Source organism: Phyllobates terribilis, unplaced genomic scaffold (genome assembly GCF_046119375.1).
Source record: "Phyllobates terribilis strain yellow unplaced genomic scaffold, ASM4611937v1 Scaffold_7__3_contigs__length_470593459, whole genome shotgun sequence".
NCBI lineage: Eukaryota > Metazoa > Chordata > Amphibia > Anura > Dendrobatidae > Phyllobates > Phyllobates terribilis.
The window spans coordinates 278722312-278747544 of NW_027362767.1; the positions used below are offsets into that span (position 1 = coordinate 278722312).

The following is a 25233-nucleotide window of genomic DNA, read 5'->3' on the forward strand; positions in this document are numbered from 1 at the left end:
ACATTATTGTTCATATGTTTTTGACTTATTTTGTTTTTCTCACTCATTGAATATTTTAATCCATTCATGGCTTCAGTTTCACTTACACTTGCTTGTCACTTACATATTCCACTGGTAGCGCTTTAATATTGACAGGATCATGGTCAACATTGTGATAATGGTGCGGCAGTTGTCTAAGATCCGATCATATGATCAGATTGGTGCACTACTTAACATAGCACAGGAATAATCCTAACTGCCCCCTGAAGAAGCTATACATGCGAAACGCGCATTTGGACTAGTGGCAAGTGAGACTTTTGCAAGGCCATCTTAAATACTGACATAAAGGCATGGTGCTCTTGTATTGTAAATTACCTTTATAATAGATACACTTGTATTCTATATTGTAATCTCCATGCACTTTAATACAGGCACTTTTGTGGATGTCTTTATAAATATGTACCTCTTTCTCAATTTCTGCTGTCACCTGTTGTTTCCTGGTGGTCGTATCTTTGATAAATTCTGTATATCAGACAATAGGATACATATATTTTCTATTACTGAAAACTTCCCTGATGGTGCAAATATGAAAAAGGGTCAATATCAATAAGGGGGTCAATATTACCCTGAGATAAAGTGCACTGGAGAGCTTTATACAGAGGTAATATTGGGAGCTTACAGTCAGGTTCAGTTACCTTTTGTTAGTGTTTCTCTGCAGCAATCACATTATGCACACAACTCTGCTACATGAACAGTGCAAATACATACAACTCGACAGCACCTACATCACTGCTGTATGCACATACATACACACCCACAATAATGTATATACAGTGCCTTGAAAAAGCATTCGCACTGCTGCAAGTTGCGGCGCAATTTGGATGCCACTTGCGCTTTCAAGTGTATGGGTGCATGGAAAACATCGGACTGCACTCGGATGACATCCAAGTGCAGCCTGGTTTCCCCAGACTCACACAATGGAAAAGATAGAGAAATTTTGTTTTCCATCTTCTCCTCCCCTGTGCTACGATACTCTTATCCGAGAGAATCAGATCACACTAAGCTGACACTCTGATCAATCTCAAATCAGTGTGTCATTACCATAATCGATCCGATTCACCTACATTAGATAATCTACGCTGGTGCAAGTGAGCCCTAAATCACAGGATTTATCCAGGATTACACACAGTCTTCTGTTCTGAGTAAATGAGACACTTTCAGGTTCGTATTCACACTTCCACCAGAGTGTCTTCTCAGGGTATTAGGAAGAAGTTGTAATGGCGAAACGGAGTCGGGTGGATGGTCACCTCACCGCCAGTATTTTTATGTGCTATGTATCAAGTATTCATCTTGGGAGTATAGTAAAAGTCTTTTTGCGATCGTGTAATTCCATGAAGCGTCACTATTAGAGGACGTGTCCCCCTTTTATCTTATTTTCTGTTAGGTGAGATGGGGGGTGAGTGCAATGTGGGTAAAGAAAAGACTTGATATCTGTTTGCAGACACTGGTGGGAGTGTGAATATGATCGGAAATTGTCTTTGTAAATCTACTAATTAATTTTAACTATTAAGTGGCAGCTAGCCCACCCAATTCCATACAACTCAGTATATTGTTTGGACTGCAATATCAATAAAATCAATCAGTAGCGCTACAAAAAGCCAAAGTGTAGCCCAAGCCTTAAAGAATTGTCAAACTAACACACAAAGGGTTCGCTCTCACTTGTGATTAAATCGGACGAACGCAATCCGATAATAAAATCGGATTGCATTCGGACCAATTTAGTCCTATGATGGTGTGTTCAGTGGCGTTTTTTTTTTTCCAGCTCCGATCGGATTGCGATAGGGCTGAAAAAAATTCGCAGCATTCTGCGATTGCATGATGGATTCGGATCACACGCACCCATATAATCTATGGGTGCATGTGAAACATCGCACTGCACTCGGATATCACCCGAGTGCAGTGCGATTCCCGCCGATGCCAGCAACAGAGGAGATGGAGAAATTACTTTCTCCGTCCCCTCCGCAGCTGTGGTGGGATTCTCTCTGTGCGAGAGGCTCCGACTTGCAGCAGAGCAGAGTGTCATTAGCATATCGCATCCGATGCCATACGCTAGTGGGACCCCGGCCTAATTGAGGAATACACATGTTGGGCTGTCACCTTTAATTAACTCATTTAACACTTACCTAAAGTGGTAGTATTCAAGCAAGACATGAGATCATCACTTGTCTATGAAAAGAAAGAAATGAAAAAAAGTTTTAAATATTTATTTTATCAGAAAATATTGTTACAAATCCACATTTGACACATTAAATATTTATTCAAATATGTCATTACTTTAGAATTACAAGAAAGACTCCATGCATTTATAACTTATAGTTAGGATATCACCATATTTTGGGCCTTACGGATGATTTATCAACATTTGTAGAAAGGGAAAGTAGAGTAGTTGCTCATTGCGTCCCCTTAGATTACATCCTTTGGCCTCATTCAGTCGTCAGAGTATCATGTATGTGTTCATGTCTATATTATACAGCTCAAACCCACTTCAGTCTGTGGTGCAGTTCACATGTCTAGGCTTTTTTTTTGGACCGTGTATACACACAAAAAATCCTGAGGGCATGCCTGATCAGAGTCTGACAGCAAATCCGCAACATGTCATCTTCTCTTGCGGCTACGCTGAATTTTATGTGTGGATTTTTCCCATACACTTGTATTAGATTCAGAAAGTATGCAAGTAAAAAACACACATGCATTTGTAGTGTATTTCCACGGCGGAAACGTATCAAATAACGCATGTAATCCGTACATGATTATGCCAAAATTTTTTTGTCAAAGCCAAATACCAGGAAGTATCAAAACAAAGGATCTTTGTTTAAAACATGACACCAACAAGAGAAAAAAAACTGGAGCATCAAAAATGCAATAAAAACACATGTAAAAAAAATCACTCAATCTGATCTAAGCTAAAGGCACTGAGATAGCTCGAAGAAGTCCACTCTGTCTTACAGATATAATACTTGAGATACCAGGAGTGCTGAGGTAAGAAGAGGCTGCTCACACTGCTGTCCAACCCTGTCTTACAGATATAATACTGGATATACCAGGAGTGCTGAGGTAAGAAGAGGCTGCTCACACTGCTGTCCACACTCTCTATTTGATCTAATACTCAAGATACCAGGAGTATTGAGGTAGGAAAGGGCTGCTCACACTGCTGTCCATCCTGTCTATCTGATCTAAGACTTGTGCTGAGGTAAGAAGAGGCTGCTCACACTGCTGTCCACCCTGTCTTACAGATATAATACTGGATATACCAGGAGTGCTGAGGTAAGAAGAGGCTGCTCACACTGCTGTCCACCCTGTCTTACAGATATAATACTGGATATACCAGGAGTGCTGAGGTAAGAAGAGGCTGCTCACACTGCTGTCCACCCTGTCTTACAGATATAATGCTGGATATACCAGAAGTGCTGAGGTAAGAAGAGGCTGCTCACATTGCTGTCCACCCTGTCTTACAGATATAATGCTGGATATACCAGGAGTGCTGAGGTAAGAAGAGGCTGCTCACATTGCTGTCCACCCTGTCTTACAGATATAATACTGGATATACCAGGAGTGCTGAGGTAAGAAGAGGCTGCTCACACTGCTGTCCACCCTGTCTTACAGATATAATGCTGGATATACCAGGAGTGCGGAGGTAAGAAGAGGCTGCTCACATTGCTGTCCACCCTGTCTTACAGATATAATACTGGATATACCAGGAGTGCTGAGGTAAGAAGAGGCTGCTCACACTGCTGTCCACACTCTCTATTTGATCTAATACTCAAGATACCAGGAGTATTGAGGTAGGAAAGGGCTGCTCACACTGCTGTCCATCCTGTCTATCTGATCTAAGACTTGTGCTGAGGTAAGAAGAGGCTGCTCACACTGCTGTCCACCCTGTCTTACAGATATAATACTGGATATACCAGGAGTGCTGAGGTAAGAAGAGGCTGCTCACACTGCTGTCCACCCTGTCTTACAGATATAATACTGGATATACCAGGAGTGCTGAGGTAAGAAGAGGCTGCTCACACTGCTGTCCACCCTGTCTTACAGATATAATGCTGGATATACCAGAAGTGCTGAGGTAAGAAGAGGCTGCTCACATTGCTGTCCACCCTGTCTTACAGATATAATACTTGATATACCAGGAGTGCTGAGGTAAGAAGAGGCTGCTCACACTGCTGTCCACCCTGTCTTACAGATATAATGCTGGATATACCAGGAGTGCGGAGGTAAGAAGAGGCTGCTCACATTGCTGTCCACCCTGTCTTACAGATATAATACTGGATATACCAGGAGTGCTGAGGTAAGAAGAGGCTGCTCACACTGCTGTCCACCCTGTCTTACAGATATAATGCTGGATATACCAGGAGTGCTGAGGTAAGAAGAGGCTGCTCACATTGCTGTCCACCCTGTCTTACAGATATAATACTGGATATACCAGGAGTGCTGAGGTAAGAAGAGGCTGCTCACACTGCTGTCCACCCTGTCTTACAGATATAATGCTGGATATACCAGGAGTGCGGAGGTAAGAAGAGGCTGCTCACATTGCTGTCCACCCTGTCTTACAGATATAATACTGGATATACCAGGAGTGCTGAGGTAAGAAGAGGCTGCTCACACTGCTGTCCACCCTGTCTTACAGATATAATACTGGATATACCAGGAGTGCTGAGGTAAGAAGAGGCTGCTCACATTGCTGTCCACCCTGTCTTACAGATATAATACTAGATATACCAGGAGTGCTGAGGTAAGAAGAGGCTGCTCACATTGCTGTCCACCCTGTCTTACAGATATAATACTGGATATACCAGGAGTGCTGAGGTAAGAAGAGGCTGCTCACACTGCTGTCCACCCTGTCTTACAGATATAATACTGGATATACCAGGAGTGCTGAGGTAAGAAGAGGCTGCTCACACAGCCTTCCACCCTGTCTTACAGATATAATACTGGATATACCAGGAGTGCTGAGGTAAGAAGAGGCTGCTCACACTGCTGTCCACCCTGTCTTACAGATATAATACTGGATATACCAGGAGTGTTGAGGTAGGAAAGGGCTGCTCACACTGCTGTCCACCCTGTCTTACAGATATAATACTGGATATACCAGGAGTGTTGAGGTAGGAAAGGGCTGCTCACACTGCTGTCCATCCTGTCTATCTGATCTAAGACTTGTGCTGAGGTAAGAAGAGGCTGCTCACACTGCTGTCCACCCTGTCTATCTGATCTAATACTGGAGATATCAGGAGTGCTGAGGTAAGAAGAGGCTGCTGACACTGCTCTCCACATTGTTTTATGAATATAATACTAGAGATGCCAGGGGTGCTGAGATAAGAAGAGGCTGATCATACTGCTGTCCAAACTGTCTTTTTGATATAAAACTGCAGATAACAGGAGTGCTGAGGTAAGAAGAGTCTGCTCACATTGCTGTTCACGCTGTATTTTGGGATAGTAAATTTCTGCTGTGAGCAGGAAACAGCATGGTATGGGTTATTTCCAGGTCACATGAGATGAGCTTCCTACTACACATGCTCGACAGGCACCTGTCCTATTAGCATGCTTAGGAAGCCTTTGCAGGTGTTTTTTGTTAATTATTCTAATTTACTGAGATAATGACTTTTGTGTTTTCATTGGCTGTAAGCCATAATCATCAACATTAACCGAAATAAACACTTGAAATAGATCACTCTGCTTGTAATAACTCTATATGATATGTGAGCTTTACTTTTTATACTGAAGAACTAAAATAAATTAACTTTTTGATGATATTCTAATTTAGTGAGATGCACCAGTACTTACAAATTCAGGTTATGAACAAATCTATTGAACCCTTCTAGTCTATAACCCAGGGACTACCTGTACCTACAGTAATATGCACTAAAGTTCAGCTTGAAACACTCCTGGTATATACATCTGATGTTCCCATTGGCCAAGTATATGCCAACAAAGAGTGCTCCTTTGTCATACTTTAGGTATGTGATCATCAAGTCACCTTTGTCTCAAAGGTACTGACCTCCACAATTGGCTGTGAGGCTGTTAGTTCAGGTCAGAAGATCTGCAGTTGAACCAGACACTGCGACCATAACATGGACTATAAAATAAGGTTGTGTGAATGCCCCTTTATCCAACATAAGAATTTCATACAGAATAATACAAAATCTGTTACACTGGACTAATCTAGGATTTCTCACAGCAGTCCAATACTCCAGAAGACTTTAAGGGGTTTTCTTTTTTTTCAGGAAACAAACTCTTTACTTATCCTCCCTCGGTCCAGTGCTAAGTGTCTGCCGCTGCTTCCTGTGTCTGTTATTGTCACACCAACAGCGCTGCAGCTAATCAGTGAGGTCAGCTGCTCTAAGTGACTCATATCTTACCTCATCCTGGGCACTTGTGCTGGATGTGGCGGGTGGGGTACAGGAACAGGTTTGCTGGCTCATGCTCATTCTTGAGTGAGACTGATTGGGGTCTTCTGAGGAGAAGTTCTCTAAATCCAGCTCGGTGCATTCAACTGGTGCATGAGACCAGTGCTGCTTCTCTGATGCACAGGAATGAGTCTGGGCTGGAAGCGGCTCTACCACACCTTGGTTGGACTCCGCAGAAGCTCCACAGCCAGAGAAGCAGTCACTGCAACCTGAGTTTCGGATCAATGGTTGAGTCTCCGATACACTTCGGGAATAGTGAGACTTCACAGGTGGAGGAGGTATGGCATAAATCTCCACGGATGGTGGCAGGGAACATGACGCGGTGGAAACAGTGCAGGGGTTTGAGGTATTGCTCTTTGATATCACATTTACTTCTTCTACTTGCCCTGCTATGAAACACATTAAAACATTTTTAAAATCTTTACAATAAATTTCCATTTCCTCTCTTGTATTACTGCTAAAAGATCAAATTCATTTCATACTCTAGATGGGGCCTCTGCACATTTAAAGGGAACCTGTCAGGTCTGATAATGCTATTAGCCTGTAGATATAGGGTCAATCTATAGGTTATGAAGGTGCATGGCCGCTGAACTGAAAGTGCGGCACCTGAGAGAAAAAATTATTTCTCCCATGACCCGCCAGCTTTCAGTCATGGAGGCATGCCCAGAGTTACAGTCACAGCACTGACTGACAGTCGGCTCTACAGTGCAGGTGGCTGTCAGTCAGTGTTGGTGCGTGCTCACATCCGCCATTCTCATTGCAATCAGCTGTGACTGTTATTCCTCCGTACACGCCTCCATGACTGAAAGCCAGGAGAAATAATGTTCATTTTCTCCCAGGGGCTGCACTTTCAGTACTGCGGCCGGGGCACCTTCATAACGCCTGCAGATTAACCAATTTAAAAGTTGCCCGTATCTCTGGACCTGTATGGAGGATTTACAAAGAAAGAAAAAAAAAAAAAATCAAGGGAGCAACAGGTATAAAATAAGAGTAAAAACTGTCAGCTTCTGACCTGGTAACAGGTCCTCTTTAGAGAGGTTTTGTTGTATGCTGTTTATTGCAAAAGAGCCCCAGCCACATAGGGTTTAGCTGCAATAACGAAGACAAATGTAATAATATGTTTAGTAAAAAGAAAAAATAACACATTTTTGTAATTTCTCAAACCGCCTTTTGCTGACTGATGTTGCAGATAGATCATTCCATTCTAACTCCCCCACCTCCCAAAATGTAAAGGGGTTGTCTCATCCCAAACAATGGGGATCAATGGGGATAAGAATAACTTCTTTTATTCGACAACCCTATTACACAGATGTGATAGCTAACACTATAGTAGACCACAGAGTCCAAAACACATTGCGGAGAAGTCAATTCTGCCTTTCTCATGTAGTATATGACGTGTAGTGCAGTTGTGAAGACCTCAGAAATGCTTGGAATGGGCAAGAGAAAAGTGAAAGCCTCACCTAGTACTTGTCCAGAAATGCCAGCTGTTCCAAAACAGCATGGGGGGATTTGTTCACTAGGGCTGTGTGCACACTCCCCTCGCCCTTCATCCAACTGACCAGGTTGCCCTACAAAATCCTGTGACCTTCGGAAAGCTGCAAAATAATATGCTGAACAGTGTAAGTTTACTCAGGTCATGACATCTTTTACAAGGTTACAATTGTTCAATGCAAAAAAGGATACCCAAAAGAAAGTACTAGTAACAAAGAGGTCATTTTATGGAGATAAAGACCATAACTCAGAGCCACGTTATTGTATGTAATCCATATGTATAATAAGATGCGTTATGGCCATGATTGCAGCAGGGAAATAGGTAGGGAGGACAATGTGAGGGGCTTAAGAAGGACACACAGATTCACACAAAACCAGAGTCTATCATCTGAGCACAAGCCGACCTCGTCACCAGCTGACCTTGTCTGCTACATGTCCTCTACTAGATATCTACATCCGTGCTGGCCCAAACAATGACACAACGCTATTCAAATATGTATATATATATACATACATACACACACGCGCGCATACATATATACACACATACAGTTGAAACCAGATATTTCCATACACTATATAAAAAGACACAGATCCATGTTTTTCTCAATATCTGACATGAATTCAGAATAAACCTTTCCAGTTTAGAATAATGAGAGAGAGAGAATGTTTTAAGGCATTTTTATTACTTACTGCAAAGTCAAAAGTTTACATACACTAAGATTACTATGCCTTTAAACAATTCTGGACTGACCATATGAAGATGTCATGTGTTTGGAAGCTTCTGGCTTTTTTGGCAACATCTGAGTTAATTACAGACACACCTGTGGATGTATTTTAATGCACACCTGAAACACTCTGCTTCTTTGTGCAGCATCATGGGAAAGTCTAAAGAAATCAGCCAAGATATCAGGAAGAGAATTGTGGACTAGCACAAGTCTGGCTCATCCTTGGGTACAATTTCAGGATACCTAAAGGTGCCTCATTCATCTGTACAAACAATTATATGCAAGTACAAACAAGATGAGAATGTCCAGCCATCATACCACTCAGGAAGGAGACGGGTTCTGTGTCCCAGAGATGAGCATGCTTTGGTCCGACAAGTGCATATCAACCCAAGGACAAAAGCAAAAGACCTTGTGAAGATGATGGTGGAAGCTGATAAGATTGTATCAATAACCACAGTGAAACGAGTACTGTATCAACATGGGCTGAAAGGCCACTCTGCCAGGAAGAAGCCATTACTTCAAAAGAAACATAAAAAGCCAGTTAATGTTTGCAAATGCACACAGGAACAAAGTACTTAATTTTTGGAGAAATGTCCTGTGGTCTGATGAAACTAAAATTTAACTTTTTGGGCATAATGACCATCGTTACATTTTGAGGAAAAAGAGAGAAGCTTGGAAGCCTAAGAACACCATCCCAACTGTGAAACACGGGGGGTGGAAGCATCATGTTGTGGGGTTGTTTTGCTGCAGGAGGGACTGGTGCACTACACAAAATACATACGCATCTCACTAAATTAGAATATCATCAAAAAGTTAATTTATTTCGGTTCTTCAATGCAAAAAGTGAAACTCATATTATATAGAGTCATTACAAACAGAGTGATCTATTTCAAGTGTTTATTTCTGTTAATGATTATGGCTTACAGCCAATGAAAACACAAAAGTCATTATCTCAGTAAATTAGAATACTTTATAACACCAGCTTGAAAATTTATTTTAAAATCCGAAATGTTGGCCCACTAAAATGTATGTTTAGTAAATTCCCTCAATACTTGAATCAATTACTGCATGAATGCGGCGTGGCATGGAGGTGATCAGCCTGTGGCACTGCTGAGGTGTTATGGAAGCCCAGGTTGCTTTGATAGCAGCCTTCAGCTCGTCTGCATTGTTGGGTCTGGTGTCTCTCATCTTCCTCTTGTCAAAACCCATTGATTCTCTATAATAGATTCTCTATGGTGTTAAGGTCAGGCAAGTTTATTGGCCAATCAATTATTGTGGAGCCTACTGAAACAGACTAAGGGACCTTTTTAATGCTTTGGAAGCCTTTGCATGTATTTTTTGTTAATTATTTTGATTTACTGAGATAATGACTTCTGTGTTTTCATTGGCTGTAAGCCATAATCATCAACATTAACAGAAATAAACACTTGAAACAGATCACTTTGTTTGTAATGACTCTATAGAATATATGAGTTTCACTTTTTGTATTAAAGAACTGAAATAAATTAACTTTTTGATGATATTCTAATTTAGTGAGATGCACCTGTAGATGGCATAATGAGGAAAGAAGATTATGGGGCAATACTGAAGAAACATCTCAAGACATCAGCCAGGAAGTTAAAGCTTGGGCGGAAATGGGTCTTCCAAATGGACAATGACCCGAAGCATACTGCCAAAATGGTAACAAAGTGGCTTAACACTAGAACTACTGATGGAGTCATTTTGACTCCTTTCGTTTTTTATTTCTCTTCTGTGACTACATTGTTCAGAATTCCGGCTTGAAACTCGGTGACTTTTCCTCAAATATGATGTGAAAAAAGATTTTGTGAGAATAAATAATTTTGGTGAAAAATTTGCGCGTTTTTTTCAAAATTTACCAAGAACTACTGAAGGGAGTCATTTTGACTCCCTACTATATTTTGAGGTCCTTTTGTCACTAAATGTTGCTATAAAGTTTTGTGCATAATTTTTTCACTCTGTCTTATTTACCCTGATGTTCATATAGATGTAGTTCAATTTACATGTCAACTTTTCACATTTTCCTTGTGTTTTACCTGCTTGTATTACTGTGTAATGCTGAACAAAATAGCTTGTTTACTCTAGGCTCTTATCTTATGCTAATGAAGGGTGGTGTTTTTCTAAGGTCCTAGCAGGAGACAGTATTCTGGATAGTAACTTTACTTTCAGTTCAGCTGAAGAGACAAAGAGAACAGACGCAGACATACGAGCTCTGAAGACTCATACAGGTATGAATTGTTATGAAATAGTTTAGCTGTCTGTCAACTGATTCAGCCCACCTACTTTTGAAGGTGGCAGAACAGTTATTATTTCTTTTAGTTTTCATTTCATTTCTATTTTTCAGCAGGGAACTATATAGAATTATGGAATTTGTGAGGAATATGGAGAGAAGACGTTTGATAAAGCCTCAGGATATTCTGGCTACTTTGTAATCCATACCGGAGGATGAATCGGAATCCGAATTGCAGGAACATGTATTTGATTCTGACAGTGATGAAGATTTCATTCCTCAGAACATATCAAGTGAATCTGAAGACTCAGAAGGAACAAATCCAGAAGGTAAGTAGTTATGTGTATTTATTTGTTCTTCCACACACTGAGTTAGGGCCTGTGCACACTAGCAGAATTCTGGCTGAATAGCCATCTGGATATTCTTGCCGCAATACAGGCCGTACCTGCCCGCTCATGCCTGAAGCTCCGCTCCAAACCCCGGGCTGGAGCCGCTGTCAGGGAAAGAGCAGCGCTTGCTTACGCGCTAGCACGGCTCCGTCCCAGACAGCGGCTCCAGCCCGGGGTTCGGAGCGGAGCTTCAGGTATGAAACTCCACTCTGTACCTGAGCGGGCAGGTACGGGCCGGATTGTGGTGAGAATATCCGGTCGGATATTCCGCCGCTAATCCAGCCAGTGTGCACGGACCCTTACAAAACAAAAATTCTAAATATTCATCAACTTTTTTACAGATATTCCAAGCACATCAACTGGGGATCGGGCTCATGCAGTTATGTTGCCTCGTGACCATCCTCCTGGTCGTGGACAGAAAAAATCAGCAAAACGTCCCAGAAATGAAAGAACAACAGATAACGATGGCGGCGAAGGTAATGCAACAACAAACACCAGAGAAGGCGAATCTGAAGGAATACTAGTTTCAGCAGATGGTATTCAATGGAAACCTGTTGAAATTGGAGAACACTTGCCTGCTAGGCGTGACAGCCAAAATATTCTTCGAGAAGCACCTGGCCCTACAGGATACGCCAGAAGAAATATCATTATCGATAGTCCTTTGAGCGCATGGCGTTTATTTTTTGATTCATATATATTGACACATATAAAGAACTGTACGCTTGCAGAAGCATGCAGGAACAATAATTTACAGTTTACTCTATCTGATGAGGAGCTAGATGCATTCATTGCGATATTCTATGCTCGTGGAATATCTGGCACGAACCGTCACTCGATTAGCAGTATTTGGTGTAATGACTGGGGAATACCGTTTTGCAAAGCGACAATGTCTAGGGACCGCTTTGTTGAAATTATGAGGTTTCTCAGATTTGATGAGAAATCTACTCGATCGGAGAGACTGCAAACGGACAAGTTTGCTCTATTTTCTACTGTGTGGGACAGGTTTATTGAAAATTGTATTGCGTGTTACAAACCTGGCCCATACATAACAGTGGATGAGCAACTTTTCCCAAGCAAAACTAGGTGTCCATTCACGCAGTACATGCCTTCCAAACCAGATAAATATGGCCACAAATATTGGCTAGCTGTTGATAAGAGGAGCAAATATCTGGCAAATGGCTTCCCTTATCTAGGCAAAGATGACACACGCCGTGCTGAGGACCGTTTAGCTGACCATGTGGTAATGAAGTTATTGGATCCGTTTTTGAAAAAAGGTCGCAATGTTACAACCGATAATTATTTTACTTCAGTAAAATTAGCTAAACAGCTAAAAAGCAAAGGAACAACCATCGTGGGAACACTGAACAAGATAAGGCGAGAAGTGCCTAAAGAAATAAAATCCATGAAAGAGGAATTGTACAACACTAAAGTGTTTAGAAATGAAGACAATTTTACACTTACAGTATATCAAGGAAAGCCCAACAAAAATGTTGTCATTTTGAGTTCCGTCCATCCAGATGTTGTTGTTGCGTCTGATTCCGCTAAAAAAACTCCAGAAACGGTAAAGTTTTACAATGAAACAAAATATGGAGTAGATGTAGTGGATCAGATGGCACGGAAATATACCACACGAACATGCACAAGGAGATGGCCTGTTCATGCATTTGAAAATGCCTTAGACTTTGCGGGTATAAATGCATGGATAATATTCAAGGAGATTACCCACCAAAAAATGTCACGCAAGGCATTTTTGCAAACGCTTGTGAGAGAGTTGAGTGGTCCTTATGTCACAGATAGGGAAAAGGGTTCCACGTCCCAAGTTTCTACATGCTCAGAAGTGATGGTTCAAACAAAATTTTGCCAGATCAAAGAAAAGTGCAAGAAAAATAGATCTGTCGGAAATTGTAAGACTTGTGGTAAGTCTTTGTGTGGGCAATGTACTGCCATAAATCAAAGGCAATGCCTAAAATGCGAAACACCAAATGTTTAGAAGGTGAATTCTGCGCCATATTTTCATTTTTATGCTCCTCCACCTACATTTTCTCTGCTTTTTGTTCTTCAGTTGTTGTTTATATGTGTGCACTTGAATAAAAAAAAATGTTTGAAAAACGTCTATTATAATTATTGTTATTTTCTGTAGAAAAATAAGAAAAGCAGAAAAAAAACAATCAAAAGCATTACTGTTGGATCTCACAATAATAATACATTACAAAAAATATAATTATTAATAAATAACCACAAATGAAACTCTAAAAATAAACGAAAACAAGCAAGGAGTCAAAATGACTCCTTTCAGTAGTTCTAGGCGGGGTCACGAGTCCAGTAGTCCTAGTGTTAAGGATAACAAAGTCAATGTTTTGGAGTGGCCATCACAAAGCCCTGATCTCAATCCTATTGAAAATTTATGGGCAAAGCTGAAAAGGCAGGTGCAAGCAAGGCGACCTACAAACCTGGATCTGTTACACCCGTTTTGTCAGGAGGAATGGACCCAAATTCCGACCAACTATTGTGAGAAGCTTGTGGAAGGATATCCCAAAAGTTTGACCCAAGTCATTCAGTTTAAGGGCAATGGTACCAAATACTAATGAAATGTATGTAAACTTTTGACTTTGCAGTAAGTAATAAAAATGCCTTAAAACATTCTCTCTCTCTCATTATTCTGGCATTTGGCAAATATTAAAAATTATGGTAATCCTAATTGACCGAAAACGAGAAAGGTTTATTCTGATTTCATGTCAGATATTGAGAAAAACCTGCATATGTGTCTTTTTATATTGTGTATGTAAACTTCTGGTTTTCACTGTATATACAAACATACATATATATATATATACTGCTCAAAAAAATAAAGGGAACACTTAAACAACAGAACATAACTCCAAGTAAATCAAACTTCTGTGAAATCAAATTGTCAACTTGGGAAGCAACACTGATTGACAATCAATTTCACATGCTGTTGTGCAAATGGAATAGACAATAGATGGAAATTATTGGCAATTATCAAGACACCCTCAATAAAGGAGTGGTTCTGCAGGTGGGGACCACAGGCCACATCTCAGTACCAATGCTTTCTGGCTGATGTTTTGGTCACTTTTGAATGTTGGTTGTGCTTTCACACTCGTGGTAGCATGAGATGGACTCTACAACCCACAGAAGTTGCTTATGTAGTGCAGCTCATCCAGGATGGCACATCAATGCGAGCTGTGGCAAGAAGGTTTGCTGTGTCTGTCAGCGTAGTGTCCAGAGGCTGGAGGCGCTACCAGGAGACAGACCAGTACACCAGGAGACGTGGAGGGGGCCGTAAGAGGGCAACAACCTAGCAGCAGGACCGCTACCTCTGCCTTTGTGCAAGGAGGAACAGGAGGAGCACTGCCAGAGCCCCGCAAAATGACCTCCAGCAGACCACAAATGTGCATGTGTCTGCACAAACGTTTAGAAACCGACTCCATGAGGGTGGTATGAGGGCCCGACGTCCACAGATGGGGGTTGTGCTCACAGCCCAACACCGTGCAGGACGCTTGGCATTTGCCACAGAACACCAGGATTGGAAAAGTCGCCACTGGCACCCTGTGCTCTTCACAGATGAAAGCAGGTTCACACTGAGCACGTGTGACAGACGTGACAGAGTCTGGAGACACCGCGGAGAGTGATCTGCTGCCTGCAACATCCTTCAGCATGACCGCTTTGGCAGTGGGTCAGTAATGGTGTGGGGTGGCATTTCTTTGGAGGGCTGCACAGCCCTCCATGTGCTCGCCAGAGGTAGCCTGACTGCCATTAGGTACTGAGATGAGATCCTCAGACCCCTTGTGAGACCATATGCTGGTGCCGTTGGCCCTGGATTCCTCCTAATGCTGGACAATGCCAGACCTCATGTGGCTTGAGTGTGTCAGCAGTTCCTGCAAGATGAAGGCATTGAAACTATGGACTGGCCCGCCCGTTCCCCAGACCTGAATCCGATTGATCACATCTGGGACATCATGTCTCGCTCCATCCACCAACGTCACATTGCATCACAGACTGTCCAGGAGTTGGTGGATGCTTTAGTCCAGGTCTGGGAGGAGATCCCACAGAAGACCATCCGCAACCTCATCAGGAGCATGTCCAGGCGTTGTAGGGAGGTCATACAGGCACGTGGAGGCCACACACAATACTGAGCCTCATTTTGACTTGTTTTAAGGACATTACATCAAAGTTGGATCAGTCTCTAGTGTGTTTTTCCACTTTAATTTTGGGGGTGACTCCAAATCCAGGCCTCCATTGGTTAATAAATTTGATTTTCATTGATTATTTTTGTGTGATTTTCTTGTCAGCACATTCAACTTTGTATAGAACAAAGTATTCAATGAGAATATTTCATTCATTCAGATCTAGGATGTGTTATTTGAGTGTTCACTTTATTTTTTTGAGCAGTGTATATTATATATATATATATATATATATATATATATATATATATATATATTATATATACACACACACACACACATATATACACACAAACACACGCTCATATAAATATATTTGCATTTCAGCTCAGCGGGTGAGAAGGTCAGCTTGTGCTTAGTTGACAGACTCTGGTACAGTGAGATTTCAAGGTTCAGCAACACATTGTATGGGTTTGTGTGAATATTATATATATATATATATATATATATATATATATATATATATATATCCTAGATGTATGTACTGTTACAGAGCTAACGCAGGGGGCTGGTCCCAGGAACAGGATGGGCCCCATATACCTATCATGTCACTCCTCCTACTCCATTTGTTTTTCATCATTGTTTATTCTTTTGATGTAATTACTTGTTTGTTATATTTCGTAATATGTTGGCAGAATATGTTGGAGCTATAAAAATATGAAATATCATTCTAATATCAATATTTAGATTTCACACACACTAAATATACTTTTTTTTACTGTATAACTGATTAGTGCACGTTTTAGGGACAGGCTGTCTTTCTTTGGTTAACAAGTAGCACAAATATAATAAGGATGCAAATTTCTGAAAGTGGAATCATAAAAGAAGTGTTTTTAAAAAGTGTTTCAACAATGTCTCTTCTCATTTTGTATAGCCAGGCATCTACCAAATATTATGGCTTTTTCTGTACAGTTTGATACTGCTGTAGGGCATGCCAAAGATTATTTGCCATCATGCCATAATCATGTATGAAAGTCTATTTACTTTTCTAATGTGTGAAAGCATCAACACTTCATAACAGGCCTATGGGGATTTAGGTGTGTAAGCACTGTGCCTTTTTGCTAGTTATAGAGTCCTATTAGAGGTTTTTATGTCCTACCACAGACTGACTGATAACCTTGATTAATGCAGCTTAAATGTGAACAGTGACTGGCGAGCAATATTTTGGTACGCAGAAACAACTCCACTAGAACATCGCACAAAACATAATAATATAACTTACCGCGGTGGAACTGACTTTTCAAGAAGCGTCCACAACAAATGACTGAGAAGGTCACCAAAGTAACCAAAATTAATGACAGGGCCACCATTATAACAGCCACGAGAAGTATAGGATCCCGAGGAGGAGGGGTAGTACTGGTAGTACTGATAGGCTGCCCTGGCCCAGACTTAGGATAACCTGAAATATTACAAATGATTCAGACGTCAGTCTTATAATGTAATCCCACGATTAGTCCATTATACATAGATAGAGTACTTACACTGACTCTCTGTACGAGGAGTGTGAGCTGTACATGGGAAGCACTCAAGCTCACGAAATCCACCAATCCGGGTTTTACTATAAAACCTGAAAAAAAAAATGAAATTAGGTCTAAAAGGTGTAATCCATACTCAAATGTGAGCTTTCTAAACATCACCACATTTTTGATGTACAAGCCACAGTGGCGGACCATGCAGCTGCTCTGGGTCCCCTGGGTGGGGGGATCCAGACCTTTTTTACAGCTGGGTTACCCGGCTAAAAAAAAATTAGTTACTAAAGCTATAAACTCTGATTGCTGGCAGGTCCTCAGTTTCTATCTGACAAAGGACAGTGTTCCAAGTGTCGGCACTTAAAAAGAGCAGTGTGTGGATGCATCTAGCAATACTTACTGATTAAAGGACATTAATCTACAATTTTTTCAATAGGGTAACCCTTGTAATAATATCTCATTTTCTATTAATATTGAAACCGAATCGGAAAAAGAGCGGTAATTCCCGGGCGTGCCTGAGCAGTGGAATCGGAGATCTGCGCAGGCGCGCGTCATGGTACCCTACACGTCATCTACTTACATACAGTTAAAACAGGCGGCGTTTAAAGGACCAGGGTGGCTTTGAAAGGACCGGGGCGGCACTGATCACAATCTCGAAACACCCATCGGACCAGACCACACAATTTACATGCAGTGCGTGACAAGTATAAAACACTTTTTCTGAGGTATGCAGGGCACGTCTAAGGATGTAAAGGGGTTGCAGGAACCCCATTCTTATGATCTTAAAGGTGATGGGCAGGGTTTATAAGTGACAAAACTGGTGACAGGATCCCTTTAAAGGTGATTTGCTGGAAATACAGGGAGGTATAATATCTACAAAATAGACTTAGTTGATATTTTCAAATTCTGAAATTAATGTGTAAATTTTTACTTAGTTCAATGTAAGTAGTAAAAGTAGTGGTGGCTGCAAGTTCTGCAAGCAGCCAAGTTGTCCAAACTTATCTTCCTGTTCGGATATGGCGACTGACTAAGCTGGGACAGCACCATTTAACTCCTATGGTAGGGATTTGGAGCTCAGTAAAAAAAACAAAAACAGTGCTCTTATCCTTTTATAATGTATTACAAAATTAGCAAAAAACGTAAAAAAAACAAGGAGCCGAAAGCAGAACGATAATTAAAATGTATGAAAAGTGATCCTTACCCTGGCAGACAATCTCCACAGATAGCGTTAGACAGTAAGGAGCAGTTCGCTTTCAGACTGCGGTTAATTACTGCACAATTGAGGCAGCGCAGGCAGTGGTGATGTCCTCGCTCTTCTTTGTATCTCCCTGGTCTACAAGGCAAACACTGACTTTCTCTCCCACTGCCGCAGTCCTACAAGTAGACAGGCAAACAGTAATACACGTGAGAGTGCCGCAATACACGTGAGAGTGCCGCAATACACGTGAGAGTGCCGCAATACACGTGAGAGTGCCGCAATACACGTGAGAGTGCAGCAATACGTGTGAGAGTGCAGCAATACATGTGAGAGTGCAGCAATACATGTGAGAGTGCAGCAATAAAAGTGTGAGTGCAGGAATACGTGTGAGAGTGGAGGAATACATGTGAGAGTGCAGCAATACATGTAAGTGAGAGTTAAATATTTATTTAGGTTGAAAACAGAAGCCGTACATCCATCAAGTTCAACCTTTCTCCACTAGAATTATTTATAATGCCATTTGTTGTGAGTAAAGCATCTAATTTTTTTTAAATGCTGTTATAAATCTGCCATTACTACCACTTGAGGTAGGGCATTCCACTGCGCTAACTGTAAAGAATCCTTTCTTGTCTACATGCCTTTCTTCCACAGGTAATGGAATGTCCCGTGGTTCTTTGCAAAGTATTTGGCTACTACTTTGTATAGCCACAACATGCATTTCTACATGTAAATGATATCCCCTCTGAGGTGTTGTTTTTCTAAGCTAAACAAGCCCAACTTTTTCAACCTCTCATCATATGAGAGGCCTTCCATCCCTTGTAAAAATCTAGTTGCCCGCCTTTGAACTCACTTTAACATCTCAACATCATTTTTAAAATGTGGAGCCCAAAACTGGATCCCATATTCCAGATGTGGCCTCATAAGTGATTTACAGAGAGTTAATAAAACATTTGGATCGTGAGACTTTATTTTTTTTTATATACCCTATTATCTTGTTTGCTTTTGCAGCTGCTGCTTGACATTGAGTATTGCTGCTCAGCTTACTTGTAACCAGAATACCCAAGTCCTTCTCCTGTTCTGTAGTCCCGAGTATAATCCCAATTAATGTGTATGCAGCAATAGGATTGCTCCATCTGTGGTGTATCACTACATTTTTCAACATTAAACCTCATCGGCCAAGTGTTTGCCCAAGCAGACATCTTATCCAGATCATTTTGTAATATTACACAATCTCTCTCAGTTTTAATTATCCTATATAGTTTTGTGTCATCAGCAAATACTGATAATATACTCTCAATTGAATCCAGAAGGTCGTTAAAAAAACAGATTAAAAAGAATTGGTTCTAACATAGATCCTCGTGGTCCCTCACTGCTCCTTGTACAGATCCTTGTGGTCCCCACTGCTCCTTGTACAGATCCTTGTGGTCCCCACTGCTCCTTGTACAAATCCTCGTGGTCCCCACTGCTCCTTGTACAAATCCTCGTGGTCCCCACTGCTCCTTGTACAGATCCTCGTGGTCCCCACTGCTCCTTGTACAGATCCTCGTGGTCCCCACTGCTCCTTGTACAGATCCTCGTGGTCCCCACTGCTCCTTGTACAGATCCTCGTGGTCCCCAATGCTCCTTGTACAGATCCTCGTGGTCCCCAATGCTCCTTGTACAGATCCTCGTGGTCCCCAATGCTCCTTGTACAGATCCTCGTGGTCTCCAATGCTCCTTGTACAGATCCTCGTGGTCCCCACTGCTCCCTGTACAGATCCTCGTGGTCCCCACTGCTCCCTGTACACATCCTCGTGGTCCCCACTGCTCCTTGTACACATCCTCATGGTCCCCACTGCTCCTTGTACACATCCTCGTGGTCCCTACTGCTCCTTGTACAAATCCTCGTGGTCCGCACTGCTACTTGTACACATCCTCGTGGTCCCCACTGCTCCTTGTACACATCCTCGTGGTCCCCACTGCTCCTTGTACACATCCTCGTGGTCCCCACTGCTCCTTGTACACATCCTCGTGGTCCCCACTGCTCCTTGTACACATCCTTGTGGTCCCCACTGCTCCTTGTACACATCCTTGTGGTCCCCACTGCTCCTTGTACACATCCTTGTGGTCCCCACTGCTCCTTGTACACATCCTTGTGGTCCCCACTGCTCCTTGTACAGATCCTTGTGGTCCTCACTGCTCCTTGTACAGATCCTTGTGGTCCCCACTGCTCCTTGTACAGATCCTTGTGGTCCTCACTGCTCCTTGTACAGATCTTTGTGGTCCCCATTGCTCCTTGTACAGATCTTTGTGGTCCCCACTGCTCCTTGTACAGATCTGTGTGGTCCCCACTGCTTCTTGTACAGATCCTTGTGGTCCCCACTGCTCCTTGCACAGATCCTTGTGGTCCCCACTGCTCATTGTACAGATCCTTGTGGTCCCCACTGCTCCTTGTACAGATCATTGTGGTCCCCATTGCTCCTTGTACAGATCATTGTGGTCACCATTGCTCCTTGTACAGATCTTGGTGGTCCCCATTGCTCCTTGTACAGATCTTGGTGGTCCCCACTGCTCCTTGTACAAATCTGTGTGGTCCTCACTGCTCCTTGTACACATCTTTGTGGTCCTCACTGCTCATTGTACAGATTCTTGTGGTCCTCAATGCTGACTTCATCCCATTTAGAGAATGTAGCATTTACAACTGTTTATTTCCTGTCCCTTAACCAGTTTTTTACCCATCTACATACAGTGCCCCCTAGTCCCTGCTTCTGGAGCCTCAGTATAAGGCTGTTATGGACACATCTGATGTATGTACAAGGCACTTTCCTGGTCTGGCGCATACAACAAGAATCTCTGCAACCTCCATCTGAAAAGAGACTTTGATAGTCTTTCAATAAGATACAAGTATCTACTGTACATGCACGTGGTCTACAGAATCCTTACCTCAGAAAGCTCATAACCTGCTCCACATTGCTTGCATGGGACACATTTTCCTTGGTCATTCTCAAATTCACCTTCCATACAGTCTGCGGCTTCTGAAGTGACCATGTACAGCTGTAATAAAACAAGAAATAGGTTGTACCTTTAGTGTCTAGTCTGCCAACTCAAGCAAGTCTGAATTTATCCTCAAGATGTAACCACCCATGGTAACTCAGAACAGGGTCAATGGTGACTCAGAAAAAAATAGGTTGATTGCTGGGACCCCATACTGTAGATGATTTAAAGGGACCCTGTCAGCACAGAATGACTGTTCAAACTAAGTCCCGCCGCTAGTGCTCAACAGCGGGGCCAATCATTTACACATGTGGTCAAAATTGTTGGTACCCCTCGTTTAATGAAAGAAAAACCCACAATGGTCACAGAAATAACTTGAATCTGTCAAAAGTAATATTAAATTAAAAATCTATGAAAATGAACAAATGAAAGTCAGACATTGCTTTTCAACCCTGATTCCACAGAATTTAAAAAAAAATTAAACTCATGAAATAAGACAGAAATGATGGTACCCCTGAAAATAATGTGACAAAGGGGACATGTTAAATCAAGTTGTGTCCACTAATTAGCATCACAGGTGTGAATCTTGTAATCAGTCAGTGGGCCTGTATATAGGGCTACAGATACTCCATGTGCTGTTTGGTGACATGATGTGTACCACACTCAACATGGACCAGAGGAAGCAAAGGAAAGAGTTGTCTCAGGAGATTAGAAAGAAAATTATAGACAAGCATGTTAAAGGTAAAGGTTATAAGACCATCTCCAAGCAGCTTGATGTTCCTGTGACTACAGTTGCACATATTATTCAGAAATAAGATCCATGGGACTGTAGCCAACCTCCCTGGACGTGGCTGCAGGAGGAAAATTGATGACAAATCAAAGAGACGGAAAATAAAAATGGTAACAAAAGAGCCCAGGAAAACTTCTAAAGAGATTAAAGGTGAACTTCAAGCTCAAGGAACATCAGTGTCAGATCGCACCATCCGTCGTTGTTTGATCCAAAGTGGACTTCATGGGAGACGACCAAGGAGAACACCATTGTTGAAAAAAATCATAAAAAGCCAGACTGGAATTTGCCAAACTACATGTTGACAAGCCACAAAGCTTCTGGGAGAATGTCCTATGGACAGATGAGACAAAAATGGAAGTTTTTGGCAAGGCACATCAGCTCTATGTTCACAGACGGAAAAATGAAGCATATCAAGAAAAGAACACTGTTCCTACTGTGAAACATGGCGGAGGCTCTGTTATGTTCTGGGGCTGCTTTGCTGCATCTGACACAGGGTGTCTTGAATCTGTGCAGGGTACAATGAAATATCAAGACTATCAAGGGATTCTAGAGAGAAATGTGCTGCCCAGTGTCAGAAATTTTGGTTTCAGTCGCAGTTGATGGGTCTTGCAACAGGATAATGACCCAAAACACACAGCTAAAAACACCCAAGAATGGCTAAGAGGAAAACATTGGACTATTCTGAAGTGGCCTTCTATGAGCCCTGACCTAAATCCTATTGAGCATCTTTGGAAAGAGCTGAAACATGCCGTCTGGAAAAGGCAACCTACAAACACGAGACAACTGGAGCAGTTTGCTCATGAGGAGTGGGCCAAAATACCTGTCTAGAGGTGCAGAAGTCTCATTGACAGTTACAGGAATCGTTTGATTGCAGTGATTGCCTCAAAAGGTTGTTCAACAAAATATTAAGTTAAGAAGAACCATCATTTCTGTCCAGGCCTACTTCAGGAGTTGATTTTTTTTTTTAAATTCTGTGGAAGCAGGGCTGAAAAGCAATGACTGACTTTCATTTGTTCATTTTCATTTTGTAAATATTTTCCCAGCAATATGCGCTCCTGAAGGATAATGATGGAACTCAATATTTGGATTCGAAGATAATTTTTATTTCAAACTAGAATACAACCGGTTTCGACTTCTTTGAGCCTTCCTCAGGTATAATATCATGCATATAAACAGATCTATCTAAACACATTTTATAGGAGATATCCCTGCTTGTTATTTTGGGTGGGGACTGAAACATCTATTTTTTAGACACACCCAGATACTCAGATATGCAGGATTTTGCACTCTGAGGAATCTAACAAAACCCATATACTAAATGACTTTTATGCACATTTTTTCCCCTTCCCCTTTAGAAAAGAAAAAACTTTCTGTGTGAAAATTTTTTGTGCAAAAAAATTTTTTCAGAGAAAAAAAGGAAAAGGAAGGGAAGAAAAAGAGGGAAAAAAAGGGAAGGGGGAAAAACTTAATTTATTATTACTTTTGTCAGATTCAAGTTATTTCTGTGACCATTGTGGGTTTTTCTTTCATTAAACGAGGGGTACCAACAATTTTGACCACATGTGTATATTCACCTTCCCGCTTGCTTGTTTTCCTTCTACCTCCACTCCCCTCGTCTTTGATTGACAGCTCTGTCTTCATAGAGCCAGAGAAGGGTGGAGATAGATGGAAACCAAGCAGGATGGAAAAGATTGGCTCCACCATGAAGGACCGAGCACCTGGACTTGGCCTGAACAGTCATATTCTACTCTACATATTCTTAGATCTAGAGTGGCCACTGTGTTCTCACTGAAACCACAAGACAGACGTGAAGATAGCATCAGAAATCTCAAGTTCAGCCAGCAGAGCCAATACTTTGGTAATGCTAGTAGCCACCATGACCCCCCCGTGTCAGAAGCAGCTGCCCTATCAGTTTTCTGTACCTATATGGGTATTACTTAAAGGGGTTGACTCATTTTCATGAAAAGGTAAAATTGGAAATGACTTGTACAAACAACCAACTTTGCAATCCACCTCTTATTAAAATTTCTCTCTGTTCTCAAGATTGGGCAGGATTTGTAATTCTGTTGTGTATAGCTTATTTCCTAGTTCACCAGCCAACCTGCGGTCTCAAAAGGGCGGGTCTCCTAGGCGAGGCGAGGGCGCCACTTGCAGGCAGTTGGCTTTAGCTCCTGAAAGCGCCACTCTGAAGCTGGTCAGATCACTAGGTCCGGCCAGTATCCGCGCCTTTGCACTTTGCTGCACTCCAGAAAAAGAGAAGATGAGACAACGCATTTAAGCGTGGGTGGGACATGGGAGCCACATTTAAGATTCAGGTCTGTATTAGGGCTAGGTTTTGATATCATAATCTCATAGATTGGAGACTGTTCACATACGTAGACCATCCATACCTGAAAGATGAGAAGAATAAAGATCAGCTGATAGAAATGGGCCATGTTCCAGGGGTATAAGGATTTGAAGAGCCAGACGGGAACTCAGCAGAGAAAATCCACGATGATCTCTGTCTAAATCTGTAAATATCAAAGAACACTATATAGAAAAACGTTCCACATAATTCCAATCTCTTCACCCCTTACACATAAAGCTGACTTCAAAGGGGGATTCCAATCTGAGTAAGTGATAACATTTCGCAATGATATGATCGCTGGGTGACTTACCTCTGGGACGCCCACTGACACTGAGAATAAAGGGGCTATAGAGTAGCTTCAGCGCAGCTTCCCCTTCCAAATTTATACTTTGCACATGGGTGTTGCTGGCCACCCACTGCAGTGTGGCTCCATACAAGTGAATGCCGGATGGTCAGGAGCGCTGCAATGCAGGGATGAGGCTGATGTTGTTCCCACTGAAATTGTGGTTTTGATGGACTTTCAAGGGAACCTGTCATCAAGATTTACACTAGGAGTCATTAGGATCACTCTATCAGCCTCCTTATACCCTCCTTAACCCCTTTACCCCCGAGGATGGTTTGCACGTTAATGACCAGGCCAATTTTTACAATTCTGACCACTGTCACTTTATGAGGTAATTACTCTGGAACGCTTCAACGGATCCCCCTGATTCTGAGACTGTTTTTTCGTGACATATTGTACTTCATGATTGTGGTAAAATTTCTTCGATATCACTTGCGTTTATTTGTGAAAAAAAACGGAAATTTGACGAGAATTTTTAAAATTTAGCAATTTTCAAAATTTGAATTTTTATGCCCTTAAATTAGAGAGATATGTCACACAAAAGAGTTAATAAATAACATTTCCCTCATGTCTACTTTACATCAGCACAATTTTGGAGCCAAAATTTTT

At 41.8% G+C, this 25233-nt stretch overlaps 1 protein-coding gene and 1 long non-coding RNA gene across 5 annotated transcripts in view; one reads left to right on the forward strand and one right to left on the reverse strand.

Annotated features, from left to right (window-relative positions):
* Window positions 1-25233, reverse strand: part of EDA2R (ectodysplasin A2 receptor) — a 49542-nt gene that overhangs the window by 5471 nt on the left and 18838 nt on the right. For 2 of the 4 annotated variants that reach the window (XM_073640908.1, XM_073640909.1), the window contains exons 2-9: window positions 24325-24444; window positions 21094-21204; window positions 18175-18347; window positions 16986-17071; window positions 16727-16903; window positions 7904-8038; window positions 6396-6832; window positions 2163-2205 (exon numbers count right to left, since the gene is read on the reverse strand). In XM_073640908.1, the coding sequence (XP_073497009.1) occupies window positions 2163-2205; window positions 6396-6832; window positions 7904-8038; window positions 16727-16903; window positions 16986-17071; window positions 18175-18347; window positions 21094-21204; window positions 24325-24369 (1207 nt within the window). In that variant the 5' untranslated portion in view covers window positions 24370-24444. Of the gene's footprint in view, window positions 1-2162; window positions 2206-6395; window positions 6833-7903; window positions 8039-16726; window positions 16904-16985; window positions 17072-18174; window positions 18348-21093; window positions 21205-24035; window positions 24212-24324; window positions 24445-25233 lie in introns of those variants that run through there. The other 2 variants (XM_073640910.1, XM_073640912.1) reach the window with 2 other exon arrangements.
* LOC141154645 (uncharacterized) lies at window positions 10715-11839 on the forward strand. Its single transcript, XR_012247458.1, has 3 exons — window positions 10715-10908; window positions 11025-11239; window positions 11641-11839. It is a non-coding gene; the product is annotated as an uncharacterized lncRNA (long non-coding RNA).